General features: G+C 53.2%; 6 protein-coding genes and 2 non-coding genes across 8 annotated transcripts; 4 read left to right on the top strand and 4 right to left on the bottom strand.

Annotated features, from left to right (window-relative positions):
• Positions 1 to 1,238: 1,238 nt before the first annotated feature.
• On the top strand, positions 1,239 to 4,840 carry RGA2 (putative Rho GTPase activator Rga; the record flags this gene model as incomplete). Its single annotated transcript, XM_046085567.1, has 6 exons — positions 1,239 to 1,316; positions 1,403 to 1,433; positions 1,499 to 2,020; positions 2,097 to 4,112; positions 4,179 to 4,274; positions 4,341 to 4,840. 6 exons carry the CDS (start codon positions 1,239 to 1,241, stop codon positions 4,838 to 4,840), a joined length of 3,243 nt encoding a protein of 1,080 aa, XP_045941530.1.
• Positions 4,841 to 5,844: 1,004 nt separating this feature from the next.
• ASK1 (DASH complex subunit ASK1) lies at positions 5,845 to 7,301 on the bottom strand (the record flags this gene model as incomplete). The annotated part of the gene is made up of 4 exons (XM_046085566.1): positions 5,845 to 5,981; positions 6,050 to 6,983; positions 7,045 to 7,151; positions 7,211 to 7,301. 4 exons carry the CDS (start codon positions 7,299 to 7,301, stop codon positions 5,845 to 5,847), a joined length of 1,269 nt encoding a protein of 422 aa, XP_045941529.1.
• A 255-nt stretch (positions 7,302 to 7,556) lies between these two features.
• On the top strand, positions 7,557 to 8,747 carry LDX57_003914 (uncharacterized protein; the record flags this gene model as incomplete). The annotated part of the gene is made up of 2 exons (XM_046085565.1): positions 7,557 to 7,575; positions 7,771 to 8,747. The coding sequence occupies 2 exons, from the start codon at positions 7,557 to 7,559 to the stop codon at positions 8,745 to 8,747; spliced, it is 996 nt and encodes a 331-aa protein (XP_045941528.1).
• Positions 8,748 to 9,556: 809 nt separating this feature from the next.
• kat1 (putative 3-ketoacyl-CoA ketothiolase (Kat1)) lies at positions 9,557 to 11,041 on the top strand (the record flags this gene model as incomplete). The annotated part of the gene is made up of 4 exons (XM_046085564.1): positions 9,557 to 9,627; positions 9,691 to 9,871; positions 9,982 to 10,558; positions 10,614 to 11,041. The coding sequence occupies 4 exons, from the start codon at positions 9,557 to 9,559 to the stop codon at positions 11,039 to 11,041; spliced, it is 1,257 nt and encodes a 418-aa protein (XP_045941527.1).
• Positions 11,042 to 11,213: 172 nt separating this feature from the next.
• Positions 11,214 to 12,284, bottom strand: LDX57_003912 (putative zinc metalloproteinase; the record flags this gene model as incomplete). Its single annotated transcript, XM_046085563.1, has 1 exon — positions 11,214 to 12,284. One exon carries the CDS (start codon positions 12,282 to 12,284, stop codon positions 11,214 to 11,216), a length of 1,071 nt encoding a protein of 356 aa, XP_045941526.1.
• Positions 12,285 to 13,076: 792 nt separating this feature from the next.
• On the bottom strand, positions 13,077 to 14,130 carry MNN4_1 (putative mannosylphosphate transferase (Mnn4); the record flags this gene model as incomplete). Its single annotated transcript, XM_046085562.1, has 3 exons — positions 13,077 to 13,200; positions 13,255 to 13,682; positions 13,762 to 14,130. The coding sequence occupies 3 exons, from the start codon at positions 14,128 to 14,130 to the stop codon at positions 13,077 to 13,079; spliced, it is 921 nt and encodes a 306-aa protein (XP_045941525.1).
• A 1,524-nt stretch (positions 14,131 to 15,654) lies between these two features.
• LDX57_003910 lies at positions 15,655 to 15,742 on the top strand. The gene has a single exon. It is a non-coding gene; the product is annotated as a tRNA-Asp (tRNA).
• A 299-nt stretch (positions 15,743 to 16,041) lies between these two features.
• On the bottom strand, positions 16,042 to 16,129 carry LDX57_003909. Its single transcript has one exon. It is a non-coding gene; the product is annotated as a tRNA-Asp (tRNA).
• Positions 16,130 to 17,696: the final 1,567 nt, after the last annotated feature.

Genomic DNA, 17,696 nt, shown 5'->3' with positions numbered 1-17,696 from the left:
CATGATTTACTCCGGAGTCTCGAGAAGATCGACTGAGTCGGGGCGCTCTAATAATAAATGCCAGACGCACTAAAAGACCCAACAGGTGGCCGAGGGGTTTCTCTCGTTCCCGCTCGCGCGAGTTTATCTGAAACCGTCGCTCACCGTGTTTCATTTTCCCTTCCTTTCTGCCTTTCTCCTCTTCTTTCCTCGTCCTCATCTTCTTCTCTTCTCCTCTTATTCTCCCCCCTGTTCCTTCTCGGCCCCCCTCCGTCATCCCACCCCCCGTCGTCTCATCTTTGATTGACCCTGTTCGGTCGCTTCTCTCGATTGGATCTCTTGTCGTTGGCATCCTTTCTGGCCATTCAGTCCATTCCCCTGAATTCGGTTCCTGTTTTGTCTTTTCTATTTTTTTTTTCTTTTTTTTTTTTCTTTTTCTTTTTCTTTTTCTTTACTCCGTACCCTGCCTGCATCGGTTTCTGTTGTCTCGTATAGCCTCCCCCTCCATTCGGCACGATTCCCTGCCTCCATATTGCCTCGTCCAGATCGACATTTAGATATCTTCCTGCATGGTATAGTAGTGGCCCCTCCCTCTCTGCTTACGGGGTTGTTGGTTCTGCGGTGTAGAAGTGCCTAGTCTCCGGACTTTGTCTCGACCCCCCCTGCGTGCTTGCTTTGCTTTTTGGCCTTGGTGGCATTCCGGGGTACACCACTTCTGTCTCTCTGCTTGCTTGCTCTTTTCTTTTCTTTTTCTTTTTCTACCTTCCTCATTCATTTATCCTTTTGTTGTCACCCATCCCCTCTCCTGTTCGGTGTTGTCCAGAATAATGGTCCTTGTCGATCTTAACACTAATGTGGATCTTCGCTTTGGTGCTTGCAACAGGCTCGATAGTCGTCGTCGATTCGTTACCTGGCTTTCTCCTGTGGAAATTGCCCTCCGTCCTTCCGCGCGCGGTCCTGTTTCATTTCCCATCGCCAACCTGATCTCGACCTAGACTCGGTCCATCCCCTTGTCGTTTCGTGTCTCTCGTCTTTACTGGTCTCCGGGAATATACACCTTTCCCGTCGGATGCGAGTTCTGACCTGAAGCATCACCCCTCTCTCTCTCCCTCCCTTCCTCTCTCTTCCTCCCCCTCCCACCTCGAACTCGTCTTGGCTATAGCTTCCGCGGGCGCGCCCCGGGCGTCGTCACTTTCACCTCTTCGCCCTTCCGTGTCTTGACGACACCTCTGTCGCTATCTTTTCTTCCCGTCGTCGAAATGGAGTCACCCGCCGCCTATCCCGAATCTCCGATGGAGCAGGATGAAATACCGGTCCCTTGCAAGGGTTGTGGTGAGGTATGCTAGATTGATTGATTGGAAGTGGACGGGATGGCCACAGCTTGGGAGAGTATCGCTGACAGTCATTTGCTTCATCTTTTTAGATTTTGGAAGAGGGGAAAGCATTCGAACTTGGTAAGCGAGCCGTGGAAATTTTGTGTGTTTGGGTATAACAGTTGCTGACAAGCCCCCCTCTCTAGCCGGGAACCGATGGCATATCGAATGTTTTTGCTGCAGCACTTGCGGCACCCTTCTTGATTCGGACGCCCACCTTCTGCTTCTCGGAGATGGATCGTTAATCTGCAGCAATTGTACCTACAGTTGCAGCTCCTGCGGCAACAAAATCGAGGACTTGGCCATCCTGACCGGAGAACAAGCCTTTTGTTCCCAATGTTTCCGATGCCGCAACTGTAAAAAGAAGATTGAAAACCTGCGCTATGCGCGGACCTCCCAGGGTATCTTCTGCATGGACTGCCACGAGTCGCTGATGCAGCGGCGCCGAAAACGCAATCGTGCTGCTCCCCCCGCCAAAAAACAGGCCCCGAACGTGAAGCTAGACAAGTCACTGCCGTCATTGCCTCCCGAGGAGGCCGAATCGCTGTCACGATCCGCCGAGGATCCTGCGGCCGATGCCTATGCAGGCGCAACTACCGAGGTGGCTTCTCGAGGGGCGGGTCCTGCGCTGGACGCTGGAAGGACTTCTTGCCCGCATGATCCTCAGGGTAAGAACTTTCAAAATCAACATCACCCCGCAATGATCCCTGAGCAGCGTGGCTGACTAGACCGCCTTGTCAATAGAAAACTTAATCCTCCCTTCGAGCACGTATCGCAGCAACCGCCATTCCGTGATTCCGCGAGAAGCTGAAGCAGACGGCGGAGGAGAGTTCCTCATACCGCTTGCCTTTGACCCTGCGGAGGAGCAACGCTCCCAAGGGCCGCCACCCCACGATGCCAGCGCTGACTCCACCAAGCATTTACACAAATCCCCCCGGGAGGGATACGACTCGGAGAGCTCGTCGCCTCACATTGCGTACCAAGAAAAGGGTCGCGAGCGTCCCGACATCGACCACACCCGCTGGCGCCAGGACGAGGCTACGATGGGCGCGAATGGGTCCTCGCGGAGCTCGCGGTCTGACCTGCCCTCAGGCGCCAACGAGACGAGCACTTTCTCCACCCCGAGCCCGGAAAGCACCAAATCGTCGACCACTCTCCAGAGAGATGGCTCGACTGCGGACTCGCAACGATCGACGGCCGTAGAGAGCACAACCACGCTCCCAAGCCGGCCATCGCACGAACTTCGTCGACTGCACGAAAACGGAGGATCGCTGGACTCGGCACGATCATTCCTTTCCTCCACCAGTATCCAAAATCTCCCCAAGCGAGGAGATTCGTTGCATCAATTCCCTCAAAAGGATGCCGCGGCTTCGCCGCGCCCGCAGGCGACCAGCCCAATCGAGCAATGGCATGAACGAAGCCGAAGCACGCCCAAGGTTGGCGAATCCCCCCGCACTCCGCGTGGCGATGCCACCCAAGAGTACTCCAAACCCCCGCGGCCCAATTCGATCAACACCGTTCACCAACTGGACCGGGCGAGTTCTCCGTCTCTGCTGCGCTACGGCAGCGGTGACGCCGCTACAGACGATGATCTAACTCGGGTCATGAGCTCGGATGAAGCCCACGCAGCTCAGACCAGCGAATCCTTCTTACGTCGCATGTCAAACTCAGTACGCCATGGCCGGAGTTTCAGCGACAAGGGTGCTCGCCTGGCTCGGGATCTCAAGTCGCCCAAATCGCCGGTCAACGGAACCACGTTCCAGGAGGCTCAGAGCCCCTCTGCAGGCTCTCCGGAGAGTGGCAGTTCCGAAGAAGTTGCGTGGTTGCGCAGTGAGCTGCGCAAGGAGCGTCAGCGCGTCTTGGAACGCGAGCAGAAGATCGCCGAAATGGAAGCAATGTTGAACGCGACGGCCGATGTCAAACAAGTCAACACAGAACTCAGTGAAAAAAGATCGACTATGGTGGTCCTGGATGCTCAGAAGGAAATCGTCATGCGAGAACTCTCGGTGCTGACGGATCACCTCGAGGCCGAGAGGCGCGGAGCCAGTGGCCCCTTAGATCTTGGGAAGCTGACGAACCATGTGCTCCGGGAGTTCGTCGAGTCTATTCAGAAATTGAAGGATTCCTTCACGCCCCAGATCGAAGAGTTGGTGCAGAAACGGAATGATACTGCGGAGGAACTGGCCAACTTGAACCGCATGAAGGACAAGAGCTTCCAGGAATTTGAGCAACTCTCGTCGAAGAACGCGCAGCTGGCCGAGCTGAACAACCAACTGGTGCATCAGATTCAAGAACTGTACAAGGCAAACAACTCCTCAGACGGCAATCGTGGCGCGAACGGACTTGGCATCTACTCCCACGGCAAGGAGAAGTCCTTGTCTTCCATCGATGCGCTGAAGGCAGCCAACAGCGACTTGGTCTCGTCGGTGTCAGCTGCCAATGTCTCCGAAGAAGCCGAACCCGCCACGATTGTTCCTGGTCCTCAAGTCGTCAGCATCCGCAAGGGACAGCCTCGTAAGTTTAACTGGAAGAAGGGCGGTCAGAATGTGGCCAAAGGAGTCACCAAAGGCATCAAGGGCGCCTTCATGTCGAGTGAAAATGCGGCCCCAACCGAACCCAGCCCCAGCTTGCCTCGCTCTCAAACCCAAGACCCTAGTCGCCAAGGGTTCGGGTTCTTTGGAAACCAGCGTAACAAGCAGACGGGCACCCGAATGCCCCAAACTGACAGCGTCCCGGTCCTGGCAGAAAGCACCCCGAACGGTAAGACTTGTAACGCACCGATCCATCCTATTCTTTCTCGGACCTTGTATTCTAATGATTCTATAGGTCTCTTTGGTACCGACCTGGAACAGCGGATGGAGCATGAAAAGAGCATCATTCCTGCCATTATCACACGGTGTATACAAGAGGTTGAATTGCGAGGTGAGCTCAGTTCCTCCCTAAGTTATTCCCGAGGTTGCAATCAGCTAACCAAGTCATTCTGAACAGGCATGGATATGGAAGGTATCTACCGTAAATCGGGAGCTAGCTCGGCGATTCAAACCATTCGCGACGGTTTTGAAAGGTCTCCTCAGGATTACGACATCTCAGACCCTGACCTCGACATTCATGCTGTTACGTCGGCACTGAAGCAGTACTTCCGGAAATTGCCCACGCCTCTCATTACTTACGAAATCTATGAAAAGGTGATCGACTCGGGTGACATCACCTCGCAGGCCGCACGGATCGAGAACCTGCAGAAGAGCCTTGGCGAGCTACCTCGGGTTCATCAAGATGTGCTGGAGTTCCTAGTGTTCCACTTGAAACGAGTCGTTGAGCGTGAGAAGGAGAATTTGATGACCAGCCAGAACATCGCCGTCGTGTTTGCTCCGACGATCATGCGGCCGCAGAGCTTGGCCCGTGAGATGACGGACGTTCAGAAGAAGAACGAGGTCTTGAAATTCTTGGTTGATAACTGTCAAGAGATATTCATGGGTATGCAGGGCTAAATAGTCCCGTGTTTGAGCCATTTGCAGAAGCCTGGTCTTTACCTGGTCTGGAATCAGGGATCTCGAGGCGTTCCTTTTTCTCCCACTTTTTCTCGTCTTTCCATTTCTTTGATTTCATTCTCCATCATTTCGAAGTTTTGGAGAAAAGGGGATTATTGCGCTTCTCAGATCTGTTCGGCGTTAGAAATACCCCTCTAAACATGGCCTCTTCGACAGCTTGTACATACATATATCCTGTTGGGAATCTTTTTTCCATGCATCGTCATCTTTATCACCGTCTTTCCAGCCCCTGAGTCACATTTCTCTCTCTCGCCCCTTCCTCTTCCTCCCCTGATGATCTGCACCTCACGCTCGATACCCTTTTTCTTCGTGTCCATTGCAATACCAATACGCTCATGTAATCTCGTCTTTCTTCACTTATATCGTTTGGTCTCGAATCCGCAGGCTCGAAGTTAGTTACTTTTTTTTTTTTTCTCTCTCTCTCTCTCTCATTAGTTCTCTGTCTGACACTTACTTTCCGGACTTCCATGGTGCGGATGTTTGAAGATCTCTTTCTTCGCGTTTCTTTGATTTTCTCCTCTCTGGTTTATAGCTCAGTGCTTTGTTTATCGGCGCGGGTCTTTTTTATTGTCCCCGGCGTATTCTGATCAATGAGGGCGAAGGGGTTTGTTTAAGGGGTTTGCCAGGATGATACTGTAGCCCTGGCTTTCGCATGGGTTCATCTGGGAAAGAGGTGGCGTGGGAGAAGGTGGGGAGTTAAGTGCTAGACGCAGCAATGCGAGGAAACCTTATAACAATTCTTTTCTATCTGATCTTTCTGACTGGCAATAAGTTATTTGGTTTAGGGTTGTCCGTATAACAAGTGGTGGTTTTATAGATGACTAGCACAGCTATACGAGTGAAAACGACCTCTAAAAGGCAGGACAAGGAAGACGAAGGATATATTTGGAATAGACAAGGCTCGTAAACTACATGACAGTAACATACAAGTATATATGAGCCACCTAGAAGGTTTCATCCTCCAAACGCTCGACTCGTCGGATGACGCTAGGACTTTGTTCGTCGGGTACGTCGTCCGTGGTGTCGTTTGCACCTGCAGTGAAGAGGAGGTCCTCGACGATACGCTTGGATGCTTCTTTCGCTAGAACAGATAGTGGAGTTAGCAATAGTCTCGAACGCGGTGTTATGAATCTGGTTACAAAAACTAACCAGGCGTTTTCATCAATCGACTCTGCGGAATATGGAACTGCATCGTCTTCGGCGGACTAGGTCCAAAGTCCTCATCGTCATCGTCGACCATGTCGTCATCGCTGTCAAACCCAGTCCGATATTTCCCGCCGCCCTTGGCAGGAGTCAAAACGCTCAATCCAGGCTGCGGCGTGACACGCATATGGTTACTGCTGGTGCGCCTCTTCCGGCCCGTACCGGGTGTTCTGGCCTTGAGCGGCGAGGAAAATATCTCGGCGTGGAGTTGGGGAGCTTCCATCTCGGGACTCGAAAGCGGAGAATCATCGTACCCGTACTTGGACTTGGATGTCGATGGTTTCGGCGTAACGGTGAATTTGGGGCGGCTGCTGGCTCCACCGCCGTAGCCCTTTCCAAGAGGTGTCGCTTGGACGCGATACGTTCTGTCTTGGAGGCGATGCATAACCGGGTCGGAGTCTTTCTGGTGGCTCATCGGGTCATCGGGCATGTAAGCTCCGCGCTCGATAAACGGAGAGGAGGACATGGGGTCGTCGAATGCTTGGCTTGACTGGTATGTGTGATCCTGGGGTCGGGATGGCGTCCTGCCCGGCGTCGAGGGGAGCATGGAGTCTTCGCCTTCGAACTGCGGCTCGGGCTCGTGGTATGGGGAGGGGTGGGCGATAGAGGAAGTCACGGTAGTGTCGTTGTCGGTGTGGGCGTGTCGGTCAAGCTGGGCGCGGGGTGTGCTGTGAGAGGATGCATTGAGCTCGGTGAGTTCGAGATCATCGGGTCGGTGGCGTTCCGAGGACGGGGTCTCGTAGGAAGCGCTTTCGTTGAGGTCGCTCTGCGTGACCTCCTCTTCCGTCATGGTTTGTTCTTGCATCGTGGATTCTTCGGGCTTCTCTTCGTAGCCGGAGAGGGAGACATTGGCGCTTGCTTCGAAAAATTGTTTCCAAAACTGCGATGGTTAGGTTAGTTGGAAGCGTGCGGGAGCTGGGTAGGTAGGCTTAGAAACGAACTTTTGCGCCTTCCCAAACATCTTTCGAGTGATCTGCATATTGCTCTACCAGAGGGAGAATGCTAGTGGTGACAATGCGGTGGGCCTGGCTGAAGTTGTGGTCGATCTCTATAAAGACATGGTGGTTAGTAACGGGTCGGCATCGGATGCCCGATTGTTTATCATACCCTGCAACGTGAGCGTGATGGATTGTTCGAGTTTTTCCAATTCCTCGGTGAGCGTCAGGGGACGCTGCGCAATCGAAGACGGACGAGACATGGTCAGGCAGTCGAGATGGTGAGATCCCAGAGGAAGGTGGATGAAGTTAGAAGAGGGAGAAAGAGGAAGAGAGATGGACGAGACGCGGAGGGGGAAACAACGGACTACCCAAAGCGGATGCGATGTAGGGCTGGTGGATAAGGGCCCGCCGGTCACGTGGAGGCGCAGCGGGGAACGGCGTGACTTGACTGAACGGGACTTGCAACATGACGCTGACACTCGTCCATCTCCTGCTGCCTACACCAGCGGTTCGTTATGTCGCCCGTTGCAAAAGGTGAGTGCAGTCTGCTGTGATCTCGAGCTGCTTTCCATCAAGCTCCTTGCCGTTCTCATCACCACAACTCCTATCTACTACTACTAACTACGCCCGCCCCAACCCAGGCGGTGTGCTTATCAGTGGTAGTAGTTGGAGTAAGGGTGGAGCGCTTCGCATTTCCGCCTTGACTAGCATGTGCTAACATCAACCAAGGAGTTATTATTACCGTATCAGCCCTCGTGGCGGCGGGCATAGCTGTCTACGAGTCCCCTCAGTTTCGACAATGGGTCGATAATTCGCGACGGAAAATCGCAGTGGCTCTGCACCATCTTGGCGATGAGATCCAACCGCGAAACGCTACGTCATCCCCTAGTCAGGATATCTCCATGACCGAGGAACTGGGCCCCGAAGCCGAAGAGCGACGGCGATTAGTTCGAGAGGAAATCCAGAACCGACGCTCCATGCTTGAGGAACATCGTAAAAGACGACGGAGTGCGGGACCAGGGTCGTTCGACGCACTGGTTGACGATGAAGGTCGGCTGTTGAGGTCGGAGGCTTCGGATGCGAACAACGGGTCGTTGGCGAACTCAACCGCCGTGGAACTGGGGACATCGCAGGTCGTTCAACGCGGTGGCAAGCAGCAGGCCGATTCGCCGGCACCCTTGGTCGGCGAGGAGGAGCCGTCAAACGCGAACGCGAGCGCTTCCGCCGGTAATGATAAATTGCATGTTGCTATTCCGCCGCCCAGTGCTCAATCCGCCACACTGATTAACTACACACCTACTTCAGAGACATCAGGGATGGACTTTTCGATGTCGACTTTGGATAACATGAACGACGCGGGACAATCTCGTTCGCGATCATCCTCATCCAGTCGCACCGAGGAGCAATCTCAAGTCCTCTTTGATCATCCAGGTCTTGCAGCCAATGACACCAATGGAGACACCCGTTCCCCCTTCGCAGATCTTTCCGATCTCGACCCCGCCAGCTTCGAACATCGCGACCGTCCCTCCACACCATCCTCGACCAGCAGCTTCAGCCAGATCTATGCGTCTGCGGAGGACGCGTCGTCGGATGGCACTTTGAGTGATCTGGGACGGTCGACTGGGGCAGCCACTCCAGCCAGCTGGTCGGAGGTTGGCAGTGTCATCAGCGACGACGATTTCAATTCCAACCACCACGGGTTGTAATCGTGCGGAGTGAAACATGTATAGACTAATCAACTGCTTTGGCGGGCGCCACGGGGATTTCACTTGGAGTACGAGGCGTTTTTCTTTGTTTCCATTTGTTCCGTCTTCTTGCTCGGAGCTTTTTCTTTCTGCTTGGATTATCATTGGTTCCTTTTTTTTCGCTCCTTTTTGACTAGGTATTTGTAGAGACTATTGCTAGCACGGGTATCGGTTACCTACAGAAAATCAACTTGGACGCGAAAATGCTCGTACTACCTACGGTGTGTACACTTGGCACCACAGATGAAGCTGTAGGACAGGGTAGTTATGGTTTACTCCGTATGCACGTGCATTATTAAGCTGCATCCACGCATGAATTGTGCATGGGTTGAATAAGCAACAGCCTCAATTTCTGGCTTGACTTTTTTTGTCTTTCTGGTCGAAAATATGAATTCAGTCCCGGCCGATTATTAACCTGCAGCGCCGGCGGGAACAACAAGTCACAAGTACATGAATTGGCACGGGCAAGGGCAGCAGCGCCAAGGTACAGGGTACATCCACCCCAGTCGGGAAGCAGATGAGCCTCGGCTGTCGGCTCTGCCTGACATCACTTGACTTGATTATGTCTGCTTCTCCACGCCGTATTTCTCTCGCTCTCCTTTCTCCCATCTCCTTTTACTTCCTCGTCTTTACTCTCATATATTTGATCCGAGTAAGTTGTTGTATTGCCTCTTGTTGCATGAAACCCGCCCATCCCAACCTACTCCCTGTTAACCGTTATCTGTCAAATATATTTAGTTGCTTCAGTTTCTCCACCCCATTCTTCCACCATGGCCACAGATCGTTTGAGCTCTATTCTGAGCCACCTCAAGCCGTCAGGCGCAAACGGGCTCTCGACCATGTAAGCGCACCGAAACTATTCCTATTATTTCCAGTTCTGACCTGGTGAACTCCCGCCTGCTAGCACCCAGAAGAATCCCGACGACGTTGTCATTACGCTTGCTCTGCGTACTCCCCTCGCCAAGGCTGGCAAGGGTGGCTTCAAGGACACCGAGCTTGATTTCCTCGTTTACTCGCTGTTGAAGGAGGTGTTGTCCAAATCGAAGGTCGATCCCGCTTTGATCGAGGATGTTTGTCTTGGTAATGTACGTTCTTGCCACTTATCTACTACCTGCTTCACATTGCCTCCCCCGCCCGCCCTCCTTGCTTCTCATACAAACTCCAACGTCACTAACATATAACCCCCGTACGACAGGTCAACGACGGCAAAGCCGCCTACCTCGTCCGCGCAGCGTCCCTAGCCGCCGGAATCCCCCACACGGCCGGCGGCTCCTCCGTGAACCGATTCTGCTCGTCCGGTCTGAAAGCGGTGCAGGACATCGCGAACCAGATCTCCCTGGGCGCGATCGACGTCGGCGTAGCGGTTGGCGCGGAGATGATGTCCGCGCCGGGCGAGCGCATCACCAAGCCGTTTAACGACGAGGTGCTCCGGAACCAGGAGGCCGCGGACTGCATGCAGCCGATGGGCCAGACGTCCGAGAACGTGGGCGCGGACTTCAATATCTCGCGAGACGTGCAGGATAAGTACGCGGCGGAGTCGTATCGACGGGCCGAGGAGGCGCAGAAGGCGGGGTGGTTCGATGATGAGATCGTGCCGATTAAGACGAAGGTGAAGGATCCGAAGACGGGCGAGGAGAAGGAGATTGTGGTGGCCAAGGATGAGGGGATTCGGTATGGGACGACGGCGGAGTCGTTGAGTAAGATCCGTCCGGCGTTCCCGAAGTTTGGGGATCGGAGTACTGGTGGTAATTCGAGTCAGGTTACTGATGGTGGTATGTTTCCTGTCCCTTCCCCCTCCTTGACTTCTACCCCTGACATGTTATAAAGCCGCCGCCGTCCTCCTCATGCGCCGCTCCAAGGCCATCGAACTGAACCAGCCCATCTTGGCCAAGTTCTGCGGCGCCACCGTCGCCGGCGTCCCGCCTCGGATCATGGGCATCGGACCCACGGCCGCGATCCCCAAGCTGCTGACCAAGTTCAACCTGAGCAAGGAGGACATCGACATCTACGAGATCAACGAGGCGTTCGCCTCCATGGCCGTCTACTGCCTGGAGAACCTGGGGCTGGAGCACGCCAAGGTGAACCCACGCGGCGGCGCCATCGCCCTAGGCCATCCGTTGGGAGCGACGGGTGCGCGCCAGATCTGTACGGTTCTGAGCGAGGCGAGACGCACGAAGAAGAAGATCTTGGTCACGAGTATGTGTATTGGTACGGGGCAAGGTATGGCGGGGTTGTTTGTCAATGAGCAGGTTTAATTTGATTTAGTTTCTTGTGTATCTGCTGGTATATGGATATTCGATAAGAACAGCGAAGAAATAGTCGAATGCTGTTATTATTATTGTATGTACCTATTGTATCATGTAATTTCATATGCCTCGTAAATAACGTCCCTTGAATGTACAAAGTAAACGGGAAAAGATGAGAGATCTATGCATCCTTCTCCCTCTCCTTTCTCATCCTCTCCTCCGCCGCTCTAGCCATCATCTCCCTGCGACTGCGACTCCCACCAACATCACCCCCAGCACTACCACTACCGCCACCACCAGCAGTACTATCCCCTCCTTCACCACCCAACACAAACTCCCCCCCAGTCCACCCACACTCGTCCACCACCTCCCCCCGATCCTCCATATCCTGCCAATCACCGGGATTATAAAAGTCCTCCTCGGTAACCCTCCTCCCCCCATGCTTCCAATCCGCCCTCTCAACCTCCCGCTCAATCTGCGCCGTCAAATCCCAGAAATCCCGATCATGGTCACTGAACACGCAATGCGCCAGCTCGTGGCACAACGTCTTCCGAATCGTCCGGTAGTCGCGATACCCGTCGTACGCGTCCGTGCGGAGCCGCAGCTCGATCACCTCGCCTTTGTTCCGGTTGAGGCCTAGCGTGCGCGAGTCGCGCGTCGTGTGCTCGATCGGGTCCATTTCTGTGAGTAGAGGGACGGAGAAGCGGTGTTTGGTCATGGCGGCGCGGATGCCGGGGTCGTCGCGGAGGCGGGCGAGGAATTGTTGTGAGCGGGATGGGTTGGGCAGGTAGGAGAGGGGGAGGAGGCGGTGGAAGGTGTATGAGTCGCTGCCACCGCCAGAAAGGGTGTGGATGCCGCCGTTGCGTGATCGGGATGCGTTGGCGGCGGCGGCTTTGCGTTGCTGTTGGCGGGAGGCGGAGAGGGCGGCGGTGCGCGCCTCGTCGCGACGACGGGTCGCTTCGCCTTGGGCGTTCAGCTCGGCGATGTCCTGCGCTGGGGTGCCGAGGAGGGTGATCTTGAGGCGTGGCGAGTCGAGCGGGATCAGCGCGTCGAGGCGGGTGGCGGCGAACGGGGGTTTCTGGAGTCCCGGTTTCGGGGAGATGAGGAGTTTCTGGTTTTCGATGGGAATGTGTAGGGTGGAGGAGAGGAGGGAGGCGAGGTCTTGGAGGGTTGCGGTGGAAGGGAGGGCGATGGGATGCGGTTTGCCACTATGGTGGATGGTTAGGGATAAGGAGGGTTCTTCTTCGCTCATGTTGGCGGTTTGCTATGTTAGATTCTGTATACTGAAAAACTGTGGCTAAGGACCGGAGATATGTAGACGAGATATGTAGATGGATTGAAGACAGAAAGAAGGTCCTATGTATGTACAGCCGTGAAGAGGCAAGCTTCGATTGATTTCCACGGCGATTGTTTGTCAGCCGGAGATAACGATAAGCCCCTGTCACGTGTAGCTTGCTGCCCCAGGCAGTCAGGCAGCGATCGGGTGGCGCTTCTCCGACTTTCCCCCCCCCTGGAAGATCGTCGCGCCCACGGGCGATCAGCGCACCTTAAATTAGGATGATCGGAGAACTCCTCGACAGGTTGCCCCTCAGTGGCGGAGACGATGCATCGCAATAGGCAGGGTTCTGTCGACTCAGTCCCCACAACTGGTAGGGCAGGCCAGTGTTGCCTGGAGATGGTCACGCCGGCATCTTACGACTCTGCGCGTTACACAAGGGCACGGCAGAGGCACCCGGTATACAACTCTATCCTCACTCGGAAGGTATTCAGTCGATTGTTGCACATCAAATGTTCTCAATGTATCGGATAGTTGCATGGCTATGTAGCCCCAAAATTGCCAAACAGTAAATCGCATATAAAGAACCCCAAAAAGATGCTTTCTCCGTGGACGCCATCCAACGAGGGTTCCGGTACCCTCAAGTGCAAAACTCCAAGCTGAAACACAGTAGATGGCACGAAAATAGATGAATGCCCCAAAGCAATGGATATAGCAAGATTTCGAAATGGTCAAGATGTTTATATAAAAAGACGGTTCTGTTGTCGCTCAACCAAAGATCATTGAGAAGAATGAGACGGCTCGCTTTTCATACTGGCGATCGTCTTTGCCGTCTTTCTCACTCGAGGGCTCGTCGAGAACCCACTCCTCCAGGTTCGGACGCCAGGTGTGACTAGGGTAAACGGTTTAGCTGCAGAAACCACCACTATCGCTCAGAGCGACTTACTTGTGGAAATGCGTGGACGTCAAGGCCTTGTCATTGTATTCATCAATCAACACCGCCTTATACTGAAAAGGCACTTTGGCCGACACTCCTTCGAAGGTCGTCCTCCGAAGGGGGTATATATCATCCGTCTGATACTTGTGGTTGTTCTTACATTGCCACATGTCGGGGTTGTTGGGGTCCAGATGACTCAAGCCGGTGATATCGATATATAGCCCCGTCCGCATGTCAATCCACCGCGCGTCGATGATGTTCAATCCTTGGCCTCGTTGGCGCTGTCGGGCCCACGGGTTGATGTCGAGAAGGTAGCTAAGTTCGGGGTCGCGGCGTCTCGGTTTATATCGAACAATTGTCTGGTTATACCGATCGGCGAGACGGAGCAACGTGGTATCGGTCACCTGTGTATCAATATCCCAGTCCCAGGGCATGACCTAGAATAGAAAGGAGGGGGGTTAGCCAACGAACGGCCGGTGACACTAGCACGGCATCGGGAGGCCGAATGTCCCTTACCTTGCCGTTCCACCACCATCCCAAAAGGGTGCCGTGTGCGATCCAGGTCTCCAGTCCGTTATCTTCAAAAAAGTTCAGATAGGCACGAATCATGTGCGTCAAGGTCTGCGAGCGCTCCTCGTCGGGCACGGGTTCGGTGAAAAATCGGGTATCATAATGACCGAGAATATCGTCACGGCCGGGTTCATGGAAATATTTAAATTCGGCGGACTTGTTCAGTCCGTACTTCTCCCATAGCAAATCCCGATCTCTGGGGTTGAGAGTGCTATCGGTGCTACGCTCTGCGATCCCTTCGAACGGATCAGGGTAGGCCACGGCCAGCGCAGCCCAGAGTGCACAGACGCAGGCAAAAACCCCCCGTGAGATCATCTTGGATGCTAAATAGGGGTCGTGGGCGTTTCAAGTCAATGTGTCGGAGAGTTTACGGCAGGCAGAATCATGCCTCGGCTCGCATTCTGGGATCGACAGAAGAGGGGAAGTAGACTTCAGGAGGGGTCGAGGGCGGGATGGCGAGATATAGGAGAGGATAAAAAAGCCGGGAAGAATACGAAGGCGATAAGGAGGGTTGGAAACAGGATGGAGAGATGCGCCAAGGTCTAATGCAGGTAGGTGATCGATCGAGTGCGAAGGGTTCTCGGGTGCCGGTCCGCAAAGAAATAAAAATGAGAAGCAGATCGAGATGAGATAGAAAACAAAGATACAAAAGAGATTGAAAGAATGATTGACCGAATGAGATCCAGAAACCGAAGGGAAGAAATCACCATAAAGAGACAGAGGAAAAGAGAGAGAGAGGAAGAGGAAGAGGAAGGAAGCAGGAAAGGATTGACACAAGATCAGCTCCCCAAGAAGGAAAAACGAGAACAGCGTCAGGCCCTACGAGCGATCCGGGCAATCCGCGGCTCTGTGCCAGGCCAGCTGCCTTGGCATCGGAGGTTCGAGAGAGGGGGGATTTATTCTAAGAACAGGTTAAGGGAAAAAAATTGAAATAGTAAAGCGAAAAAAAGAAAAGAAGTTGGGCGGGGCGGGAAAGAGCAGAGACTCCACCAGGTGTGCTCAGTAGGATTTTAGTAGATGGTTATTTTGGTCCTAGATTGAGGACACCGACTAGAATACCGTAGACTGAAGCAGTAACAAGGAATGATAAGAGGAAAAGCCGAGTTCAAGATCCGTGGATACATCAAGCATCGCATCGGAATGGACTCGCGTGCCAACTTGCCTCGACGGGCTCCACCGCGATGGGCAAACGAGGGATTCGAACTTTCGAAGTGATCAGCCCTGCGGTCATTCCTTCGCCCTCTGCATCGCTGACCAAACGACATGTCGGCTTTCTCGTCCGCCGGGGAGAAGATATAAGGACTCCGTCACCGCTACCAGGCCTCGGGCTCTCCATTCATGGTCAGCAACCCTAGACTGCCGTATGAAGAATAATCAGCATTGTCATAATCACAATGATCATCACCAATAACCTCTAGGTTCTACTCCCACGGTCCTACCTTCCACTACTCCGTTACTATTGGCACGAACCCCTTTTCTACCGACAAGTCTGGCAGGTTGCCAAGGGGCGTCCGGGGGTCCACTTGGAACCGTTGGAATTGACAAGTTCAACTGCGACCGTCGACAGGGGCCCTTTCGGTCTCCGATGGTTGCCTGAGACATCCTTAATTAAGGACATTAATCTGCATGATGTGTTTCCGATGCAAGTCGACTCAGCCACCTACGGAGTAATCAGCTTACAGTAGGTCTGAACTCTGAATAGCATGATCATGATTGATTTCAAATCGTTCCTGTCCGGTGGCTCAGGGTCTTCCGATCGTCCGTTCGCTCCACCCGGATTTGTGGAGAGTTGATGCTGCGTGAACATGATGTCAAACGCTGCCCAGTTACTTCATCAATTCCTCGATGGTCTAACGGTCATGATTTCCGCTTGTCACTCAACCGAGAACGAGCGCGGGAGACCTGGGTTCGACTCCCAGTCGGGGAGATATCTTTTTGCTCTTTTTTCTTGTTGATCTTTCTGCTCGGGTACCCTTTGAAAACTATTTTGGTCATTGTATTGCATGAAAACCTTGACTAGGGGTGTGTGTAGATACTGAAAAGAGCATCGTGGTTTTTTCATGATCCGTCGACCTTTATATATCCCGATGTGGGTGAAGTACCCATGCGATGAAAAGTTGTCGATTGATAGCGACCGAGCCAGACTGTTGTTATATTTCAATTTACATAGAGAGGAATAAAAAGTTACAGCAGCTTAATTCAAGTAACAAAAGCCAAAAAGAAATCCTCCCCGACTGGGAGTCGAACCCAGGTCTCCCGCGCTCGTTCTCGGTTGAGTGACAAGCGGAAATCATGACCGTTAGACCATCGAGGACTGGAGATGTTGGATCCTTGGAGTCTTGACATGATAAAGCAAAGGGGAATTGGACCCACAAAATTATCATTCCAAAGCAGTGACGGTCCTGCAAATTAATAACCTACTGGGTGTACATTCCGTTGCGGCAATATTTAGAGAGGGGAGGATAAGCCCATGCTGGGTGTGACCGCTCCATGCCTCGGAAAGCTCTCAAGCGCATGTTACTCGCTGGGACACCGTCTGTCCTCGGCCCACCGGCCTCCGATATCTTGCCTACACTACGTAGTAGAACATGTGAAAGTACTAGATTGCCCGACTACCGTATTATTGATATATTTGGTCTTTATTGAATAATCTCCTGGCTTATTCTACCTACCAAGGAGTGCTCGCAGTGGTCGTAAACCGGGATCCCCGTATGAGTACCAAACACGGAAAGAGCAACCAGAGACGTCCTCTCCGTTCCGCTTGTCTTTCACACCATAGCAGCCGTGGGATTCCATAGAGGATGCATATGGTCGTTCCCCTGTTCCTCACATCTAGGTGCACTTGAACTTTAGTATATCGAATGCCTGGGCGTTGCCTCTACAGACATTCTGGGGTGCCATTGCCAGCAGCATCACTACTGAAAGTCGTTCTGTTTCTTGGGGTGTAAGATCACTACCACAATAGCTGCACTCCCCCCACCGATAAATGGATAGCGCTTCTCTTTTTGATCTCGGTCAAAGCAGGTTCATAGAGCGCGGGAACCCTTCCCTGGTGTCCCTGTACCGCAAACAGCGCCCATACAATTGGCTCCAGTGTAGTCTATGGTGAGTGGCGACAGAGCGTGTATCTCCCCCTTGTGTCATCCTCAAGATGAACCATTCGCTACCGTGCCGAGTATCGGGATCGCCGCTAATGAAGGCTTTGACACCAGATACTCTCCAATCCAAATTTTCGCCCTTCAAATCATCACCACTGTCTCAATTTGGGGTATATCGGAAGCACTGAGGTCGTTCCCAAGTACCCAACGCTATTTGCCGAATATCAGATCCCGCAGGATAGGCAACATGTAGTGGCGTTCACTGGCCACTGGTTGGCATGTAGGCCGGTACAACACATTGTTTCTGTGATAAATCGTCGTTTGTCTTTGCTGGCAACCGATAATCTGCGCCGAGTTCGCGCTGTTTTGAAACTACCGTGGAAGGGAGAGCATTTATCCACATGCTGCCACTAGGTTCTAGGACGCGGCAAGATAGAATCATGTGAACGAGATCAATTGCGTGGTCTTTGGGATCTCGAAACACCGAACGTGGAGCCGGCAGATCAAAGCGCAGTTGTGTGAGCCCTGGTCATAAGGTTGAGATGAAGACAGTAGGGGGTTGATCAAGGGTCGAAACAAAGTGACTGGGCGGAAGTAGCTCGGGTGCCATCCGTAGAAGAGGAACGTGTTACTTAGCTTCCCCACACCTACGGTCTGGATCGGGCATATCAGAGGACAAGATAAACGGTAGGCGACTCGAAGGTGAAGAGTATACAAGCTCGCCTCCTTTTCCTCTTCTGGCTTAGTTCGCTCATTGACCCACACATTCTGTAAGGTACTCCG

Source organism: Aspergillus melleus, assembly GCF_016097325.1.
Source record: "Aspergillus melleus strain CBS 546.65 chromosome Unknown contig2, whole genome shotgun sequence".
NCBI classification, from domain to species: domain Eukaryota; kingdom Fungi; phylum Ascomycota; class Eurotiomycetes; order Eurotiales; family Aspergillaceae; genus Aspergillus; species Aspergillus melleus.
The sequence above is the reverse complement of the archived record's forward strand: the minus strand, read 5'-3'. Positions and strand labels throughout refer to the sequence as shown.